The sequence below is a fragment of the Carcharhinus amblyrhynchos genome, chromosome 3 (genome assembly GCF_965287045.1).
Source record: "Carcharhinus amblyrhynchos chromosome 3, sCarAmb.v2.hapA, whole genome shotgun sequence".
Classification (NCBI taxonomy): Eukaryota; Metazoa; Chordata; class Chondrichthyes; order Carcharhiniformes; family Carcharhinidae; genus Carcharhinus; species Carcharhinus amblyrhynchos.
In genome coordinates, this window is record NC_137326.1 from 111,005,304 (window position 1) to 111,023,389 (window position 18,086).

Consider the following 18,086-nt stretch of genomic DNA (forward strand, 5'->3'; position numbering starts at 1 on the left):
GAAATTGAAGATTTAAGTGAAATTCACAGCTAATATTAAAGTTGAATTTTATTTGTGTAGCTAATCAATGGTTTGGAATTGCTGTACAGAATGCAGATCCAGGAACCATACCAGATTATATTGGCATCGGTGCACCATAACATAGCTTTACAAGAATGATACCTGGACTCCAAGGGTTAAAATGCAGGGAGATTACACAAACTAGGTTGTGTATACATGAATTTATAAGATTAATGGGAGGACTTGATAAATGTTTTCAAGATATTAAGGGAAACAGGTGGTGGATAGATCAAAATTATTGTTGCTGGCTGGGGAGTACTTACGTGGTGAAAAACTGCGGCAGGCGACAGTGCAGAGGGACCTCAGGGTCCTTGTGCATGAGTTGCAAAAACCCAGCCAGCAGGTGGTCAGGAAGGCTAATGGGATGCTGGCCTTCATAGTGGGGGGGATTGAATATAAAAGTAGGGAGGTCTTGCTGCGGCTGTATAGGGCATTGGTGAGGCCGCAGCTGGAGTACTGTGTGCAGTTTTGGGCGCCAGACTTACGCAAGGATATTTTGGCCTTGGAGGGAGTGCAGAGGAGGTTTACTAGGCTGATGCCGGAGTTGAAGGGGTTGAGCTATGAGGGGAGGCTGAATAAACTAGGCTTGTACTCGTTAGAGTTTAGAAGAATGAGGGGAGATCTCTGAGACATATAAGATGATGAATGGGATGGATAGGATAGAGGTGGAGAGGCTCTTCCCGCTCAGAAAGAACAGTAGGACTAGGGGGCACAGCCTCAAGATAAAGGGGGGGCGGTTTAGAACAGAGTTGAGGAGGAACTTCTTCACTCAAAGGGTGGTGAATCTCTGGAATTCTCTGCCCGTTGAAGTGGTGGAGGCTACCTCGCTAAATATTTTTAAGACGCGGGTTGATGGGTTTTTGATAAGAGAGGGGATTAAGGGTTATGGGGAGAGGGTGGGAATGTGGAACTGAGCCACGACAGATCAGCCATGATCTTATTGAATGGCAGGGCAGGCTCGAAGGGCTAGATGGCCTACTCCTGCTCCTATTTCTTATGTTCTTATGAGTGTAATATTAGGGGTATGGTTAAAAAGTTAGAGCCAGGTCTTCTACAAACAAAATTAGGAAGCATTTCTAACAAGGGGTGGCAAAAGTTTAGAATTTCTACAGACTGTAACACAAGCTAGAGTAACTGCTAATTTTTAAATCTCAGATAGATATTTGTTAACCAAAGATATTAGGGATACGGGACAAAGGCAGTTAGGTCGTAGATCAACCATGATTGCAACGAATGACAGACTTAGAGTGAAATGTCAGACTCTCAGATCCTGTCCTTTTGATTATGAATTTAATAGACAAACCAGTACTGAATGAAGTTTAAAATGGTTATTTCACAAACCAACCTTATACAATAGTAACATTCACTATTTTAATATAGATAAACACGAACAATTACTGTAAAGGACAAACATTACAAACCTTTATTGGTGGACAAGAAATAACTTTATTTAGATTTGTAGCATTATAACAAAATTTAAATGAAGTACATCCATCATGCGGTAAAGTAATATAAAATAGAAGTTCTGAACCAATAATTAAACTGGCTCAAGAGCAGACTGGTAATCATGTTTACCAAAGGACCAGCAGTACTTTCTGGGCATGGATGGTGACTATTCTCTAAAAGGATCCTCATGTACAAAGCGCCAAGTATTAACCACAAGCTACACACAATAATTGGGATTTTTGCGTAAAATGACAAACCCCTCCAGGATAGGAGTTAGAGGCGTGTACTCTTCAGTTGCCAACTCAGCTCTTTCGCCATGTGCTAATAGCACAGGTGTAGTGTGTGTCTGGAATCCTGTGATGGTCTTGGGCTTGCCTGCTTGGCCTACAACATCCACAGCCTGGAACAAAATCAGAAGAGTTAGTAGATCTTTTCTAATTATTCAATCCAACTTTAGATTACAAGCTTACAGATTCCCTAGTTAAAAAAAAAATCAATCCAGTCACCAACAAATGCTTCTACTAATAAAGAACAAGGAAAATTGCAGCACAGGAACAGGCCTTTTGGCCCTCCAAGTCTGCAGCAATCGTGCTGCCCGACTAAACTAAAACCCCTATCTTTCCCAGGACCATATCCCTCCATTCCCATCCTATTCATGTATTTGTCAAGACGCCCCTTAAAAGTCCCTATCCTATCGGCTTCCACTACCTCCCCCACCAGCAAGTTTCAGGCACCCGTCACCCTCTGTGAAAAAACTGGTCTTGGGTGATGTGGGACAATAGCATCAGGTAAGCCTCTTAAGATTTTCCAAGCTTCACCCTCACCCCAAGGAGGAGCAGGGAAAGAAAATAAAGAGCCTGTCTAAAATGTAGCTTTTTCCACTGTCAGCAGCCAAGAACTCAAACCTGAGAGAAATTATGGAAGCAAAATTTGGATCTTTGTAATTATTGGCTGTGCCATATTGTACTCAATGTATGAAATAATGTAGGAAGAACAAGTAAATACATTTAATACAATTGTTTACAAAATGCTTGAATTGTGCCTAAATCTATAGCAAAAGCAAGTCTACCTTGTATTTATAACTCAAAACTCCATATATGCTGTCTTCCACCCCTTTTGCTGCAGATTGAGCTAAATTATAGTTAGTTCTAAACTTTTAAACAAATTTTGTCATTATCATGCAGTTTCATACCTGACCAACACGTACTGATACTGGCAATGGTTGAAGCTCTTCATCAAACGTAACTAGCATACGAGGTTGCATTGCAGCAACCAGCCCATAAAGAATATAATGGGACTTCCCAAGAATTACTGTAAATAAAGTGATTCATTTTTAGACAACATTGCACATTAATAATCACTAATTTCATGAATACATTTATTTTAATTTGCTACATTTTCCAACTTTGTACAGATGAAGTTTTCACATCTTCCCACTAACACAAAACATTTGAGTTAGAGAAGCCCACTTAAGTAAATAACTAATAAACTCTCCATATACAAATGCCTATTCTTCAATGGTGACTGGCCTGTTAATAAAATGATTTATCAAAGCAGAAAATACTCAGAAGGTTAGGCAGCATCTGAAGAACTGTTGCAAGTGCTGACATGGGGTCATCAAATTACAATGTTAGCGATAAGTAAAACAAGAATCGACATTCAGGCGGTGGTGGTTAAAATTTACCCATGCCAGATATGACTACTGTGTTGAAGAGTCCTTTTTAAAAGAACTGTGCTGCATTGCAATATTGTAGATGATAAATACATTTGATTACACATGAGAACCATGGGGCCATTTATACTGTACTGAAATTTCAATCCAGCTTGTTCGTTTTTTGCCAAACTTGACATAAGGTTAAAAGATAGAAGGATACAACAAGACAAAATATTGCAGAAGGAATCAAATAAAAACAAAAAAACCTAGTAGGTCGGGCAACAACTATGGGGAGAGATGAGACAATACCGTTTAAAAGTCAAGAATAACCCCAAAAAAGTTGTTAGATTTTTGCCACAGCAAAGAAAATTGCAGTGAAAATACTATTGAATCGTAGAATCCCTACTGTGCAGATGACGACCATTTGGCTTATTGAGCCTGCACCGACAGCAATCCCACTCAGGCCTCATCTCCATTACCGCATGCATTTACCCTGCTAATCCCCCAACATTAAGGGGCAATTTAGCATGACCAGTCAACCTAACCCCCATATTTTTGGCCAATGAGGAAACTGGAGCACCTGGAGAAAACCCACAGACACATGGGGACAACGTGCAAACCCCACAGACAGTGCCCCAAGGCCAGAATTGAACCCAGATCCCTGGCAATGTGAGGCAAAACAGCTAACCACTGAGCTGCCCTCAATTGAGAACTGTAAATGATGTTCACACAAATATGCATTAGGTGATTGCAATGAGTTAACAAAATAAATGTTAACCTTGTATATCAGACTTGACAGGAGTCACAAAAAAAATTCTCAGTGGCCTTAACCTCCTGCACTGCTGTAATTTTCTGATTTTTCATTCAACGCAGTCTCCAAAAGGAGGAGAGATTTAAAAAAAGCCAGGAAGTGTTAATATATAACCTGAAGTTAAATTACAAAGCTTCAACTTTTTTGTAAACACACTAAAAATATATTGTTCAACATAGGCACCATTAACATATTAGTACTAATGAAATCAACCATGCAAAGCAAATTATATTGAACAAAACTTACTGTTCTTCACATCAAGAAAAGAGACAAGTACAGTAAGAAGACCAGCCACTGCTACTTGGCTCATTAGTTGTCTGTCACTGTGGTACGGACACAATGTCAGTGTTCCCTTTCCAAGGTGAGTCAAACCCTACAGGAACACAAATCAAACTTAAGTTTGAAATACATGATTTTGCTTTAGATTTCACATGAGATAGTACGTAGTGCTACGCTGGCTTTCCATAAGACAAGATGGCCACTGGCACTTTGCCTTCCAGTGAAACAAGTTACTCCACCTAGTGTTTCAAACAAAAATGGAAGAAATCATTCCAATTGAAAATAAACATGCCCACAACTCCTGAACTCAAACAAATAAGCCACACAGTTACCAATTATGGCACATTCATTGGAGAATTAATTTTATAGTTAACTGTGTTCTCATTTGGAAAATTTAATCTACACTAGTACAAAAAAGTGGCTTTCCAACTGACCACAGCAAACAACTTTCTCTTTAGGAATTTTTTTTTGCTCGTGGAGAGTTTCATTGGTGCAAGACCTTTGTTACAGCTTGATCAAAAAGCTTTATTCAAGTAAACCTTATCAATGAGCATTTGAACACAAGCAGTTTCAAAGCTAAGTCGTCTCTGCAACAATGACATTCACAAGAATATATTTTCAATGTGCACTATGATTTGATCTTTGTTATATTGTAACTCCCATAAAGTACAGATTATTCAATGTTATGGACCCAATTTTGAATTTGTCTCATCTGACCTGCAAATAAATTACAAAGTGGCACCAACTAGATTGAGGAACACTAACATTGGAAAAAAAAAATTTCAGGATTGAAAAGGAGATTAAAAAGTACAGGTTTGATTTTGCATTTCAACAGTTAGATGTTATTTTATCACTTCAAATCTTAATTTATCATCTTAAATGATACATCAGTAACTCAATTTTGATTCAGTAGAACTGTCCACCCACCTGCGCTATTCTAACCATGAAAAGATTATTGGGATCCTTGGCATGGTACTGTGCTAACTGTCGCAGCATGGCTGCCAATCTGGCATTGTTTGTACCTGTAAATAGAAGGATTAATTAAGAATGAAGAGCTCATGGTTTTACAGCATTGTATAACACCTTCACAATGTCCCAAGTGAATCATTTTGAAACTGCAATTACTTGTTTAGAAAATTCTGTCTATTTGCATACACGATTCAACAAACAGCCAATAATAGTTAACCTGATAACTTGAAAGGAACTATTTAGCGCCTTTCATGACCATTGGCCATAATGTACTTTGAGATGTCCAACGAAAAACTTCTGAAGTGTAGCCACTGTTGCAATGTAGGAAATGCAAGCTCTCTCAAACAATGTGATAATGATCAGATAATCTTTTGAGAGATGTTTGAGGGCCAGGACACTGGGCTAATTCCCCACTATTCTTTGAAATAATGTTGTAGGGTTTTCTTTCTACCTGAAAGGACAGACAGGACTTCATTTTAATGTCTTTTCAGATTGCAGCTCTCCCTCAGCACTGAGAATATCAGTTAGCCTAGATTGATGTGCTCAAGTTCTGGAAGGGAACTTAAACCCACAACCTTGTGACTTGGATCAAATGTTTACTAACTTAACTCTGGAATCAAATCCTCCATGTGAACTAATGTTGTTGGCTGGAGGAGGAATGTAGTAGGCAAGGATACTGCACAATTTATTGCTCCTTCCTGAAAGTGCCATGAAATATTTTATATTTAGTTATATTAAACCGTTGGAGATTAATTTTAAAGCCCGACATGAAAACTGCACTGTTGACAATTTGTCCTGCACTAGTGCCATTTAGATTGTGCACCCAGGTCTATAATAGGAATTGAGCAAATCAATTGTCTCATTCAAATATAAGAATTCAACAGAGCCAAGCTGAAAATATAACTCAATTTCACTTGTGTCCATATGGATATTAATTTTGGGTACATTGTTTGTTTGTTAAAAAAATTAAATTTACTTTAAAGATCTAACATTAATTTAAATGTGTATTAAAAGTATCCCAGTACATTAAAGTACACAAATTTTTCTTCCGTCAATGTAATTTGCATGTTTGATTAACTTTCACTGTTAGACCCTGCTTTTATTCTACAGAGTCATCTTCAATGAATTCCATAACAGGTGGCTGTCCCTTGGTTAAAAAAAGGAACAGCTAAACAGAAGAATTGTACACAAGTACCCATCACAAAGTCACATTTAGTCAGAAACTTCCCTCATACTATGATAGGTCTGTTTATACCATCAACAGAAAAACAATTTGCTAACTTACTGCTTGGAGTGATTTTCAGTTATACACATCAAAATTATTTTATTCTTGTCTGTGTAAAATCAGTTTATTTTAGACAGGGAATTTTGACAATTAGGGAAATATGAAATAAAATGGCTTGCATGCACAACCTCAAGTTCTATTAAAGATAGGACCAGGTTACCAGCAAGAAGCTTTACTGTTTAAACTTTAAGTTTATTTATTAGTGTCACAAGTAGGCTTACATTAACAGTGAAGTTACTGTGAAAATCGCCTAATTGCCACACTCTGGCACCTGTTCAGGCGCACAGAGAATTTAGCCAACACACCTATCTAGCATGTCTTTCAGACTGTGGGAGGAATCTGGAGCACCCGGAGGAAACCCACGCAGACGTGGGGAGAACATACAGACACTGCACAGACAGTGACCCAAGGCTGGAATTGAACTTGGGTCCCTGGTGCTGAGAGGCAGCAGTGCTAACCACTGTGCCACCACAGCAAGATATGAGAGAACTATTGGTTGGCAATGATAGAATAGTGCTTCAAGTAAATAAATTATTTACTCTCAGGATTAGTCACATTGCTTCCTTTTGACCAGCATATTGTACTTCCGTTTGTGAATGGTCACAACAGGATTTGAGTTAGTGCCCACAAGTAGGAAGAGTAGTTGTTATTGTTTGCCTTCCTGGATATCTTCGTTACTTCAGAGACTCTCTTAATTTTAAGCAAACTGAGCTAAGTGCTATAATTCATTGCTTTTATCACTGAAAGACATGTCACGTTGAATTACGTGTCCCAACCATAAAAAAAGCTTAAAAGTTGAGGTTTATGAAGTATCAGAAAGTATCTAGATACCAAAGAATGAAACATTTCTCTTTAAAAAAATTTAAGTTTAATAAACAGCGCAAGGCAATGGTCCAAATCGTTAACAGAAAATAACCAATGTCCAAGGAAAATGGCATACATGTTTTAACAAGGTACAGTCATGTCACCAGTATTGTAATTAGTGTTTTAGAATGTTGTCCTTTGACTCCATATTGGTAAAATGAGTTGCCTCCTAGTGTGTTCTGGGCATGAATCAAGAATTCAAGTATTCAGAACAATGCATTGCCAATTATTAGATTTTAAATAACAAGTATCAAAATAATTTTAAGAACATTGACAACAGTGGGATAGAACCAAAATTTTGCTTAATTACTTCATTTACCTCAACAAATATAAACTTGCAGTTTCATGATATAGAGGCTTACTTAAAAACTTAAATTTTGCTGTTATTGAAGACTGACTTGGCACATTGCCATTAGATTTTACTAGAGAATTAGTCAACATTTCCAACATTAGTATATGTTACTCACCACTTCCAACCATGCCCATTGCAAAGATAGAATTATGAGATACTTCTGGGTCAGCATCATGAGAGAACTTGCTCAAAGTGTCCAGTATACTCAACCGTGGATTAGAGACCGAAATTAATGCCAATGCCAGAGGTACAGCACGTCTTAAAATAGGTTCACCATACCTTAACTGCCATAAAAAGAATTCAATGTAATTTTTGGTGTTAAAAATCTCAAGGGTAAATTGCTGTTTTAGGTGGTTTGGGCAATATCCTACATTTTACAATAATTCACTTGAATAATGGGCAGTATTCTAATAAGACTTAGAAATATGTGATTATTCAGTCATTTTAGGTGATAACCATCCTTCTATGTAAAGGTAATCTCAATGGCAAAATGTCTAATATCAAATAGCTCAGAAAGATTTATAAATAAATACCAACTACACATACATACATTTCTGCCCACAGATAGTTGTTTCTCAGCAAACTGCAGAGAATGATAGAACTTTCTTCAAATATACTTACATCTAAACACCAATTCCACACTAATTTCAATTAATCAGAGGAGGTGTATTTGTATAAACCCTTTAATATTAAACTGAACACTTCACAAATGGAGGCAGTAATGCTGTAAAAGCTTGCTTAAAAGGTTATTTTGAACACATATTTGGCTCTCAAGATGATAGAGAAGGAAAATGTGAATATCTACTGAGTTTTCAGGTCAGACTTTGTGCCTAGACATGAGCTTACTGAAGGCAGGCAGACAGATAGGATCTGATTATGGTCTTCAAAAATAATTGCAGGTTGATAAATTAATGGAGCCAGATAAAACTAGGAACCGTCCATTTGAATTTAGGGAGCAAAGAATGATGGAAAATGAAGGACTTTCATATGTCTGGCTTCAAAGGGTAACTGCCAGGTAGGAAAGTATTCCAGAGGTGGCAGAGAGTGTATACCTTTAAGTGTTATGTTCATTTGTGCAAAACTACAGGATCACAGGAGAGTGAGATTGAAGGTAATTAAGTTGCAGTCTCTTGAGTTTGTCTGATCACCATTAAGGGATCAGACAGGATTTTAAATAGAGTTTCCTGAACTGGGTACAGGACTTAATTCTTTCCTCTTGCCTTTCCTTGTAGTTGGGTTTATAGAGATGAATCCAGGAAGAAAAAGAATGAGTGATTATGGGTCCTTGTCCAAGAACAAAGTTTTAAATGGAGCAGAGAAAGTGGTGTGGTTGCGTTCAGGCAGGGAATGCAAGAGTTGGTGTAGCTGAAGACATGAGAGATGTACGAAAGAGTTAGACCCCCAAAGAATACTGCTGGACAATTACGATTGAAGAGTTGCAAAGAAAAGATGAACAAGATCATGATGGGATTTAAATTAGTTATTGCATATTTGCAGAAGGTAATTCCAAAGAACATGAAACTAGATAAACTATCAGTACAACACAAATATACTGTTCTGTTCAATAATTGACTAACAGGGCCAAGGACTCCTTATAACATATGCTAATAACTGAACAGCAAATATGGGAATATAGCTACAACTTCAAAATGACCAACACTTACTAAAAGTAAAACACTTAATAAAAGTAATTTTCAAAAGCAGAATTTTAAAATTCTCAGAGGAACTTACCAAATGTCCAAATGTACGCAGAGCCATTTCTGCTCCAATCTCTTCTCCCATGGCAATTAAAGCAATACCAAGCACTGCTACTCCCTACAAGTTTCAAATCATAACTAAATAAATTATTTGAGTCATTAATCATCACTGAACTCTAAAGTTGTTATAATGCCAAGTAAAAAAGGTTACTTTTGAATTCTGTACTTTTTGATTTAATCAATTATAAAGTCAGATAATGACATTAAAATTAACTTGCGCAGTTAGAATTAAAATTTGTCACAATTATTTCTTTGAAATATGCTTTCCAGTATTTTCTCTGAAGCATTGGGAAATTCCATTTTTGGCCAAAACTCCAGATTCAAGTTGCGAATGAACAATTGTATGGGCATTTTACTTCGAAAGCAACTTTCACTCAATTGCATCACTGTGTGAGATGGTCTCATACTAATATTCCATTAATTGCAAGGGGTAATTAATAGAAAGGCAACAGGTCTTGTAAAAGTGTTCTTAAAAATTAATAAATAATTGACCTTTTCTTGGTAGATATTACTGTTAGTAAATAGGTTACATAGATTAAGTCAATGAAATCACCAAGAGAAGCATCCAATCACAGTCCTGCATCTCCCTGAAGCAGATGTAACTTAGCAGGTTGAAGCAAAAATTGTAGAACAGTAATTTGACTCATTGCTCTTCCCTTGTTTAAATTTGACATGTGAACTCATTCCATTTAAATATGATTCACAAATCTGTAGTTATAAACAAATTACTTGGTCACAGAATGTAAACAATTTTATATTTCCTAAATTCTATATATATGTAAAAATCTGTAAGGAAAATAACTTGGCAACTTCCCATGGCAGTATCCATTTCAAATCTTGCAAGAGGAATGGATCTTCATCATGCAACTTTAAATATTAGACAACAGTTACGTTCTGCTGGTTTTCGTCATACCTGGTGTGCTCCCATATCTGCGGCATTCTCTTTTTTGTCCTTATCTTTCTCTTTCTTTTTGTCTTTATCATCTTCTTTCTCTTTTGAATCATAATGTTCACTGCAAATGTGGAGTAATTGCTGGACTTTCAGTACATTACCAGAACCTAGAGAATTATCAATGAGATAATGGAAACAGAACATTGCCTACAAATCAATTAAAATAGTTAATTCCTCATTCAGTTTATCAAAATGACTTCCACTTTCTCTCCTGTGCAGCTCTCTAAAATAGCTACCTGGAGATAAACTCTCAGCTCTCTGACTAATTTAATCATTAGTAATTCTTAAATAACTCAGTCGACTAGTTATTTCTCTTTGGGAAAAGCGCTCTATCAATATAAGGAAATTGATATACATTTGATTACAGGTATGAAACCAATTTACATCATGTGTTGGTGCGCCAATTCCTGTGCAGCAAGGAGATTGTATTTTCCTGCACTGTACTACCAATCAGGAGGTATAGCAGAAAAGGTAGATGGGATATGGGTCCCTATTGTTGGATTCCTGCCTTGCAAGTGCCACAAGTGATCTTCCTAACCTTGTCAGCACTCTTACTTCTCAGTTAAGACATTAGAATAATGTTGTTTATTCAATGTCAAAAAAGAGGAGCATTATATTTTACTGTCTGGTGAACAAAAATGCCTTACCCAAACTATTTCAACCTGTCAAGATGGCATCCAAATCAGATTAATTAGATTTATTTAACTATACCAACCTGCATATGCACAAACATCTACCAAAGTATTGGCAAAACTACGAAATGGCTCAGACACGACTTCCAGGGCAGCCAGAATTGCCTCAATGGCCTCACCTTTTCCTGTGAACCAGAAATACATTTTATTAAAAACCTTACACAATTTTAACTTTATTTTGCAGCATGTCACACACAAATTTTATATATGCACAATAAGACTAAAATAGTTGGTTTGGAATTGCAACGGAAGAGAAAAACCACAAGTTTAGTAAAATCTGAATGTTGCAATACATAACTGGCGAATAATGAACATCTTAAAAGGAAAAGACAAGCTTCTGTGTTGACTGAGAACTTCCATTAGAACTCAGTGTTCAAAACAAAAATGCACAGCATTACAACATATTAAGGCTATGTGGTCCAACCAGTTCATGCCGCTGTTTATCCTTCATGCAAACAAGTTATTCTATCCACATTTATTCACTCCATTTCCATCTCCCCTTAAACCTTTCCCTTCATTCATTTTCAAAATTTAATCTTTATTTTTATGGTTTCCGACTTTGCCCTTAAAACAGAAATGAAATACACAGTTTCACAACTGTGTGGGTAAATTTTTCCTGATTATTATAAATCTTATGTTTAATCTTGTATCTATGCTCCCTTGTTCCAGATCCTCGAAGTACCAAAAAAAGTCTGTTTTTATCTACCTTGGCCCAATCATCGATAATTGTAAATATTCACATACCATCCAATAATTTGTGCTCTAATGAGAAACAGATCTTAATTTTTCTAAAACTATTATATTTCGTTATGAAGTATCATCCTCCATCTCAATTTCCCCCAATATCTCCCACATGGTCCTCGTCAAAAAGGCTTTTCTGAAATCCACATGCAGCACACGACCAATCATGGCTGTTAACACATCAAAAAGTTCTCTTGTAGGATTCCCTACAATGCAGGAGGTGGCCATTCAGCACTTTGAGTGTGCATCAACAGCAAACCGACTCCAGCCCCTATCCTCCTAACTCCACGTGTTTACCCTGCTAACTCCCCAATATTAAGGCACAATTTAGCATGGCCAATCAAGATAACCTGCACATCTTTGGACTGTGGGAGGAAATTGGAGCACCCAGAGGAAACCCAGAGACATGGGGAGAATGTGCAAACCCCACACAGTAATACAAGGCCAGAAGTGAACCCGGGTCCCTAGCACTGTGACGCAGCAATGCTAACCACTGTGCTAATGTGCCACCCAGGTTTATCAAAACGATTGCTGGCTATTTTGTTTATCTAGGTTCATACATCATCCTTAAAATACGATAAAATCTTCCCTACCTCAGTTGTCATTACCAGGTTTAGCACAGTCTTTTTCAAAATGAGCTGACACTGGCTGCTCACCAGTCCTCTGATGCACACCCACCCAGGAATGCCCTGAAGTACAATTTCCAGGTTCTTGATTTGTCTTTTTCCCTTTCTCCCTTCTTTGTATGGATACTCAGTTCTCAGTCATCTCAGCTGTGTCATCCTTTAACTTGATTACCTTTTCTAAAATGTTCCTTTTATCGGCAATGATGGTGTCCATCTTGCTCGACCACCTCATGATCCACTTTTTCACTGATATCTTTCCTCTTTAGTCAAGAGTCATGTGGATGCATTAAATGCTGTAATTTTTATCTACAAACTGGCAACCCTCTCAAGGTCCCAGCTCATCTTTAAAAATTCCCTTTTTATTAATGTAAGTGCAAATATGCCACTTATTTTTAATGGTTTTTACATTTTTCTTCATACTTCCCCCAAAGCTTTCTTTGTCCCATTTTATCTTCATTCTCCTTCAGTTTTTTTTCATTGCTTCTTATTGGCTTTCTTCAATTTTAAAATCGGTTCTAACCTTTATTGTGGCACCCTAACTATTAGCACTCTTGCTTTTTTTTAAAAAAGGAACCTACTTATGTTGTGACTTTTCAAAATTTAATATATTTTAACAATTGCTCTAAATCCGTGTGCCAAACTCCCTTCACCTAATAAAAAACAAGAGCGAGCACAATAATTTCAGCAGAATAACTAATTTAAATGTAATAATTATTTTTTCCTCTCCTCTCAAGCTGAATTTTTCAGCAACATGCTGAAATTATTCTCCATATGTTGCTTTCCTTCCAGCAAGCCTATCCACCATCAGCACTATCCTATCCTAAACCAGTATTATCGCTCGTTTAGTAAAAGAACCTGTGAATCAATGATTGGCAATTAGGAATAAAAAAATTACTTTTCACTCCTTAGCCCAGGGATACCAAAGCAAACTGCTGGTCAAGCTGAGGTCAATTAAGCATATCAGTATTTGGAAATCTCATTGGTGTGCATGTCTGTTACCTGATTCCAAGTCCAATTTAATTTAAAATCTAAGTTGGAATAAAATAATGACTTTGAGTATGCAGCCCATGTGCTGCCAAGGCCAGATCTTCAGAAAATTTGCTGAAATAACTCAAATTTTGAGAAGTCCTGAACAAAGCAGAAAATTAAAATAATTAAAAGCAAGTCATTTTATAGAATTAGCACTTGTCTTGCTGCAATACTTCTTACCCAAATGGTTGAGACCTAGGCCTAAGGGTAGCCACCTGGCATAAGTGTCCTTCAGCTCCTGTTCTGATTTTTCCATTATAGTTTCTAAGATGGTGGAAGTAACTTCTCCATTGCATGAGCCCACTGCAATCATACCACATGCCAGAGCAGTCACACCTATTACCTGCAAGTTAAATTTGAAAGCAAATAGTTAGGCAACTACATAGAACATGCTAATATTTATGACTTAGTGCATATGGAAATGGAATAAAGGCAACAACCCAAGAAACTGCTTTCAATAATACAAGTACACATTTTATTTAAGTTTCAATGCAACATTAGTAGGACCCAGGTATATCTCATTCATTCATCTGCTGTGGCTGTTGAATTTCTAGCTTCACTGATGTGAGAAAATCCAGGTCACACCATCCACCTTTCAGGAGAAACCTTTAACAATATTCTTCCAGCAACCAGATCAAACCCAAATTTAAATAATTTAAAGTTGGATCCCTGTCTGAATCAACTCCACAACTATTATGCAACAAATGAATTGAGTTAATTGCATGAAAACTAAGCCATTATAAAAGAGCCTAAAAGGCAAAAGAAATCAGTGGTAAAGTTGGCACATGCTGAAAACTGCTGAAAATGCTTGATAACAATAACAGGTGCTAAAACCAAAATTGTTCTGTTCAGCAGCATTAATATTGCTCATCTTCAGGAGTTAAAATTTTAAACAAAATATTACTCGTGATCAGCTCATCTATTGTTATTTTTGTTTCTAATTTCACCATCACATCCACTGCCAGAATCATACCAAATTACAAATGAGACTTTATGCTGACAGAATGATTCATCTATTTGGCATGTACTTAACTAAAGAGATAGAAGCATTTGTTCTAATTAATCGATTTAAGACAAAATAATTTACTGCATCTGCAAAAAGCAGTTGGTTGATGGACTTCATATTTACAATTATACTACAGTTTATATGTTTTTCTACAACCAATGCCAAATAGACACGTATTGCTGCACTGATTAAATTATAGATGTCTGAAGATTTTCCAGGTGTTGTACAAGACAAAAATTTTGCTAAGAGTTTTAAACATTTTAGGAAAAGTGGTATTTCAAAATGATATGTTCCCTATAGCTATTTTTCCCACTTCATTTTTCCTTACTTCGAAATTCTGTCTCTAATTCGCTTTAGTGTACATCTTCACAAATCTAATGATCTATTGGATACCCGCTCTTAATTGTTCTGGGTTAGATAACTTGGGCTTTACCTTATTTAAAAATTCAATTTTCAAAAACAAATACATAGCAAAGCATCAGACCTTAATGTATCAAAGCACTTAAGGTAATAAAAGTAATTTCACTGTAAAATCTAAAAATAAGAATCAAATACAAGCAAGTCTCATTCATCATTTCTTACAAATCTGCAATTCATTCAAACGTACAAAATTTTGCTTTCACTATCCTATCCAGAAAACTATCCCCAATATAAATAGTTTTTGTGGTCGTCCATTATCCATGTTTTCAAATTTCCTTAAATCATTGAACCCAAAAGCAAAGATGGAAACCATTCAGCTTAACATGTTTATGCCAGTTTTTTTGAAAGACAATTAATACCATATCCTGTTCTTTACCCATAGCTCTCAAATGCTTCCTTCAGAATAGGGAGAGAAGAATGGAATATGAATTTCACCACCCAAAAAAGTCCCCCACTTGCCCGAAGGTTACTTAGGGTAGCAACTGACCAATGCTCTGAAAGAAGATCTCAATCTGATTTTAACCTCTCTCTTTCATTCAGCTTTCAACTGATATCCTGCAACATTTTCAGTTTTCATTGAGAATTTCAACACCGGCAGTTTTTATTCATACCTCCATGCTGGATTTAGAATCTCGTGTCACGGGAAGGAGGAGAGCAAGTACGTCTTCCCGATTTGAGCCTGCATAAGCAAGACCAAGCCTGCCAACCGAAAAGTTAAAGAAATTACACTAAGACACTGCATACAATCAGAATCAGGGGAAAACTGTCCACTAAGTTTAAATTCATCTGTATGTTTCACAACTCTATATACTTCTCCAATTAATATCTAGAGATTGATGATGCCAAAATTAAAAATATATTTGGAGAAATCATGCATAAGATTAGAATTCTTCATTCTACAAACTATTCTTCTTGGCAAATGGCCTTTAAAATCCAGATGTTGGCATTATTTCATACAGAAAGCGAGTTCCTTATTAATCTTTAGCGAACTGGACAATAGAACTTCTGAAGATGTTATATGGACTCGAAATATTAACACTTTCTCTCTCTAAAACTGCTGCCGGACCTGCTGAGATTTTCCAGCAATTTGTTTTTATTTCAGGTTTTCAGCATCCGCAATATTTAAATTTTGCTATAGAAGAGAACTTGTCAATGCACTATCAGGATGTTGGCACTGCAAATCTGAAAATTAATCCTGCAGCAATAGCTTAACATGCAAAATAGTAAATGATCAACTATGACTAGAACTCTAGAAATTAAACTGGCGAGAAACCAGCCTATTGTTTCAATAAACATTTTGCAAGTTCCACCTCAAAAATGAAAGCAACGTGAAGACAAAAGAAATATTTTAAGTTGAACAGAAATTAAAGACATGGCACAGAATACAGATAAAATGATAGGAAGAGAAAGTGTTCTTAAAAATATTTTTGCAGCATTGCATTACAATTAAACAAATATTAATGTTAAATTCAGGAATGCAGAGGTGAAGAAGTAGGAAGTCCTTGGTTCAGGGAAATTTTTGTCTGCTATATTCACTTGTAGTCATTCAACATCCATATTTTTTCCGTCAGGTGCTTTATTATTTCTAGTTTAGCTTCCCTGCTGTCATTCCCTTATTTTCTAATTGGGGATATCACATTTCACCACTGAATAACTGATTCTGTTTTTAACATTTCAGTGTTTATTAATTCACACATTGTAAAAATGATATTTAAGTGAATATAAAAGCAGCTCATTCAAGAACTGATGGTATTTCATTTAGCCACCTTTCAAAATAAAACTAAATTAAGTTTGCAACATGGTGACTAAAGTTCCAGAATGACCCAGTAAGTTTTGCCAATCTTTTGAATAAACACTGTCAATAAAGTACAATTGGGATCAGTTAGATGGAGTTTACAAAATGTGCAAAAGAAGACAATGCTTACCCAAAGATGGCTCCAATTCTCATCGTATTACTGCTGTGTAGGACATAGTCTGAGAGAAGAGCAAGTGCTGGATCACACTCATTTCGGACACCAGAATTTACAATACCACATGCAAGCAAGGCACCAGACTGGAATAGAAGGCATTGATGGTTAATTGTTTGATCAAATGATAGACAACTTAAAAATTGCCCTGACATTACTCAAGAGTTGTAATTTTTCCGAGCACTGTTTGTTAAGTAGGGATGGCAGCACAGTGGTAATATTACTAGACTAGTTTGTAAAGAAGTATTTCATGAGATGCAGGTGTTGTAGGCAAGGTCAGCATATATTGTGCATCCTTAATTACCTTTGGACCAAGGGCAGCTAAGTTTCAACCACATTGTATCTCAAGTTACATGTAGGCCAGACCAGGCAAAGATGGCAGATTTTCTTCCCTCAAGGCCATTAGTGAACCAGTTGCTTTTTTGCAGCAATTAATGGTAGATTCATGGTCACCATTATGGAGACTAGCTTTATATTCTAGATTTATCAATCAAATTCAAATTCAGCGCACTCCTGTGATGGGATTTTAAGCCACGTTTCTAGTGCATGAGGCTCGACCTCTGGTTTACTAATCCAGTAGTATTACCACCAAGCCACTGTCTCCCCAAAGGCCCAGATTAATGTGCCAAAGACAAGAGTTAAAATCCCTTCATGCAACTGGGGAATTTAAATTCAATTAATTACTACATCTAGAATAGAACGCTTGTCTCATTAATAATGTCAACACTATCAGATTGTCGTTATTAACCCATCTAATTCACTAATATTCTTCAAGGGAGGAAACCTATCATCTCTACGTGGTCAGGTCTACACAACTCCAAATCCATAGCAACACGGCTGATTCTTAACACTGTTCTAAAATGGTCTAACAAGTCACTAATGGGCAATAAATACCACCCTTGTCTGTGATACCCAAATTCCATGAAAGAATAAATAATAAATGGTATTTACTCTGAATAAATGTGGTTGAGAAAATTACTATAGCACTTACAAGTATTTGCATCTGTAGTAACTAATTATATTACATCTAAAATATCTGAATTGATAAGATACTATTAAACAAATCATGGTCAGAAAGTATTTTAAGCCAACAAATTAATTTCTGGTGCACCCGAGACTTGAAGATTGATCTTAAATGAAGCTTGCTCCAGAACGCCCAGAACAAAAAAGGAAATA

At 36.5% G+C, this 18,086-nt stretch overlaps 1 protein-coding gene across 1 annotated transcript in view; it reads right to left on the reverse strand.

The window, feature by feature from the left end:
- Positions 1-1,482: 1,482 nt before the first annotated feature.
- psmd2 (proteasome 26S subunit ubiquitin receptor, non-ATPase 2) overlaps positions 1,483-18,086 on the reverse strand; it is a 45,031-nt gene continuing 28,427 nt past the window's right edge. The window contains exons 11-21 of the mRNA XM_080185708.1: positions 16,869-16,996; positions 15,555-15,642; positions 13,698-13,860; positions 11,145-11,246; positions 10,391-10,536; positions 9,452-9,535; positions 7,836-8,004; positions 5,178-5,272; positions 4,218-4,344; positions 2,699-2,817; positions 1,483-1,906 (exon numbers count right to left, since the gene is read on the reverse strand). Of these exons, the coding sequence (XP_080041834.1) occupies positions 1,724-1,906; positions 2,699-2,817; positions 4,218-4,344; positions 5,178-5,272; positions 7,836-8,004; positions 9,452-9,535; positions 10,391-10,536; positions 11,145-11,246; positions 13,698-13,860; positions 15,555-15,642; positions 16,869-16,996 (1,404 nt within the window). The 3' untranslated portion in view covers positions 1,483-1,723. The remainder of the gene's footprint in view (positions 1,907-2,698; positions 2,818-4,217; positions 4,345-5,177; positions 5,273-7,835; positions 8,005-9,451; positions 9,536-10,390; positions 10,537-11,144; positions 11,247-13,697; positions 13,861-15,554; positions 15,643-16,868; positions 16,997-18,086) is intronic.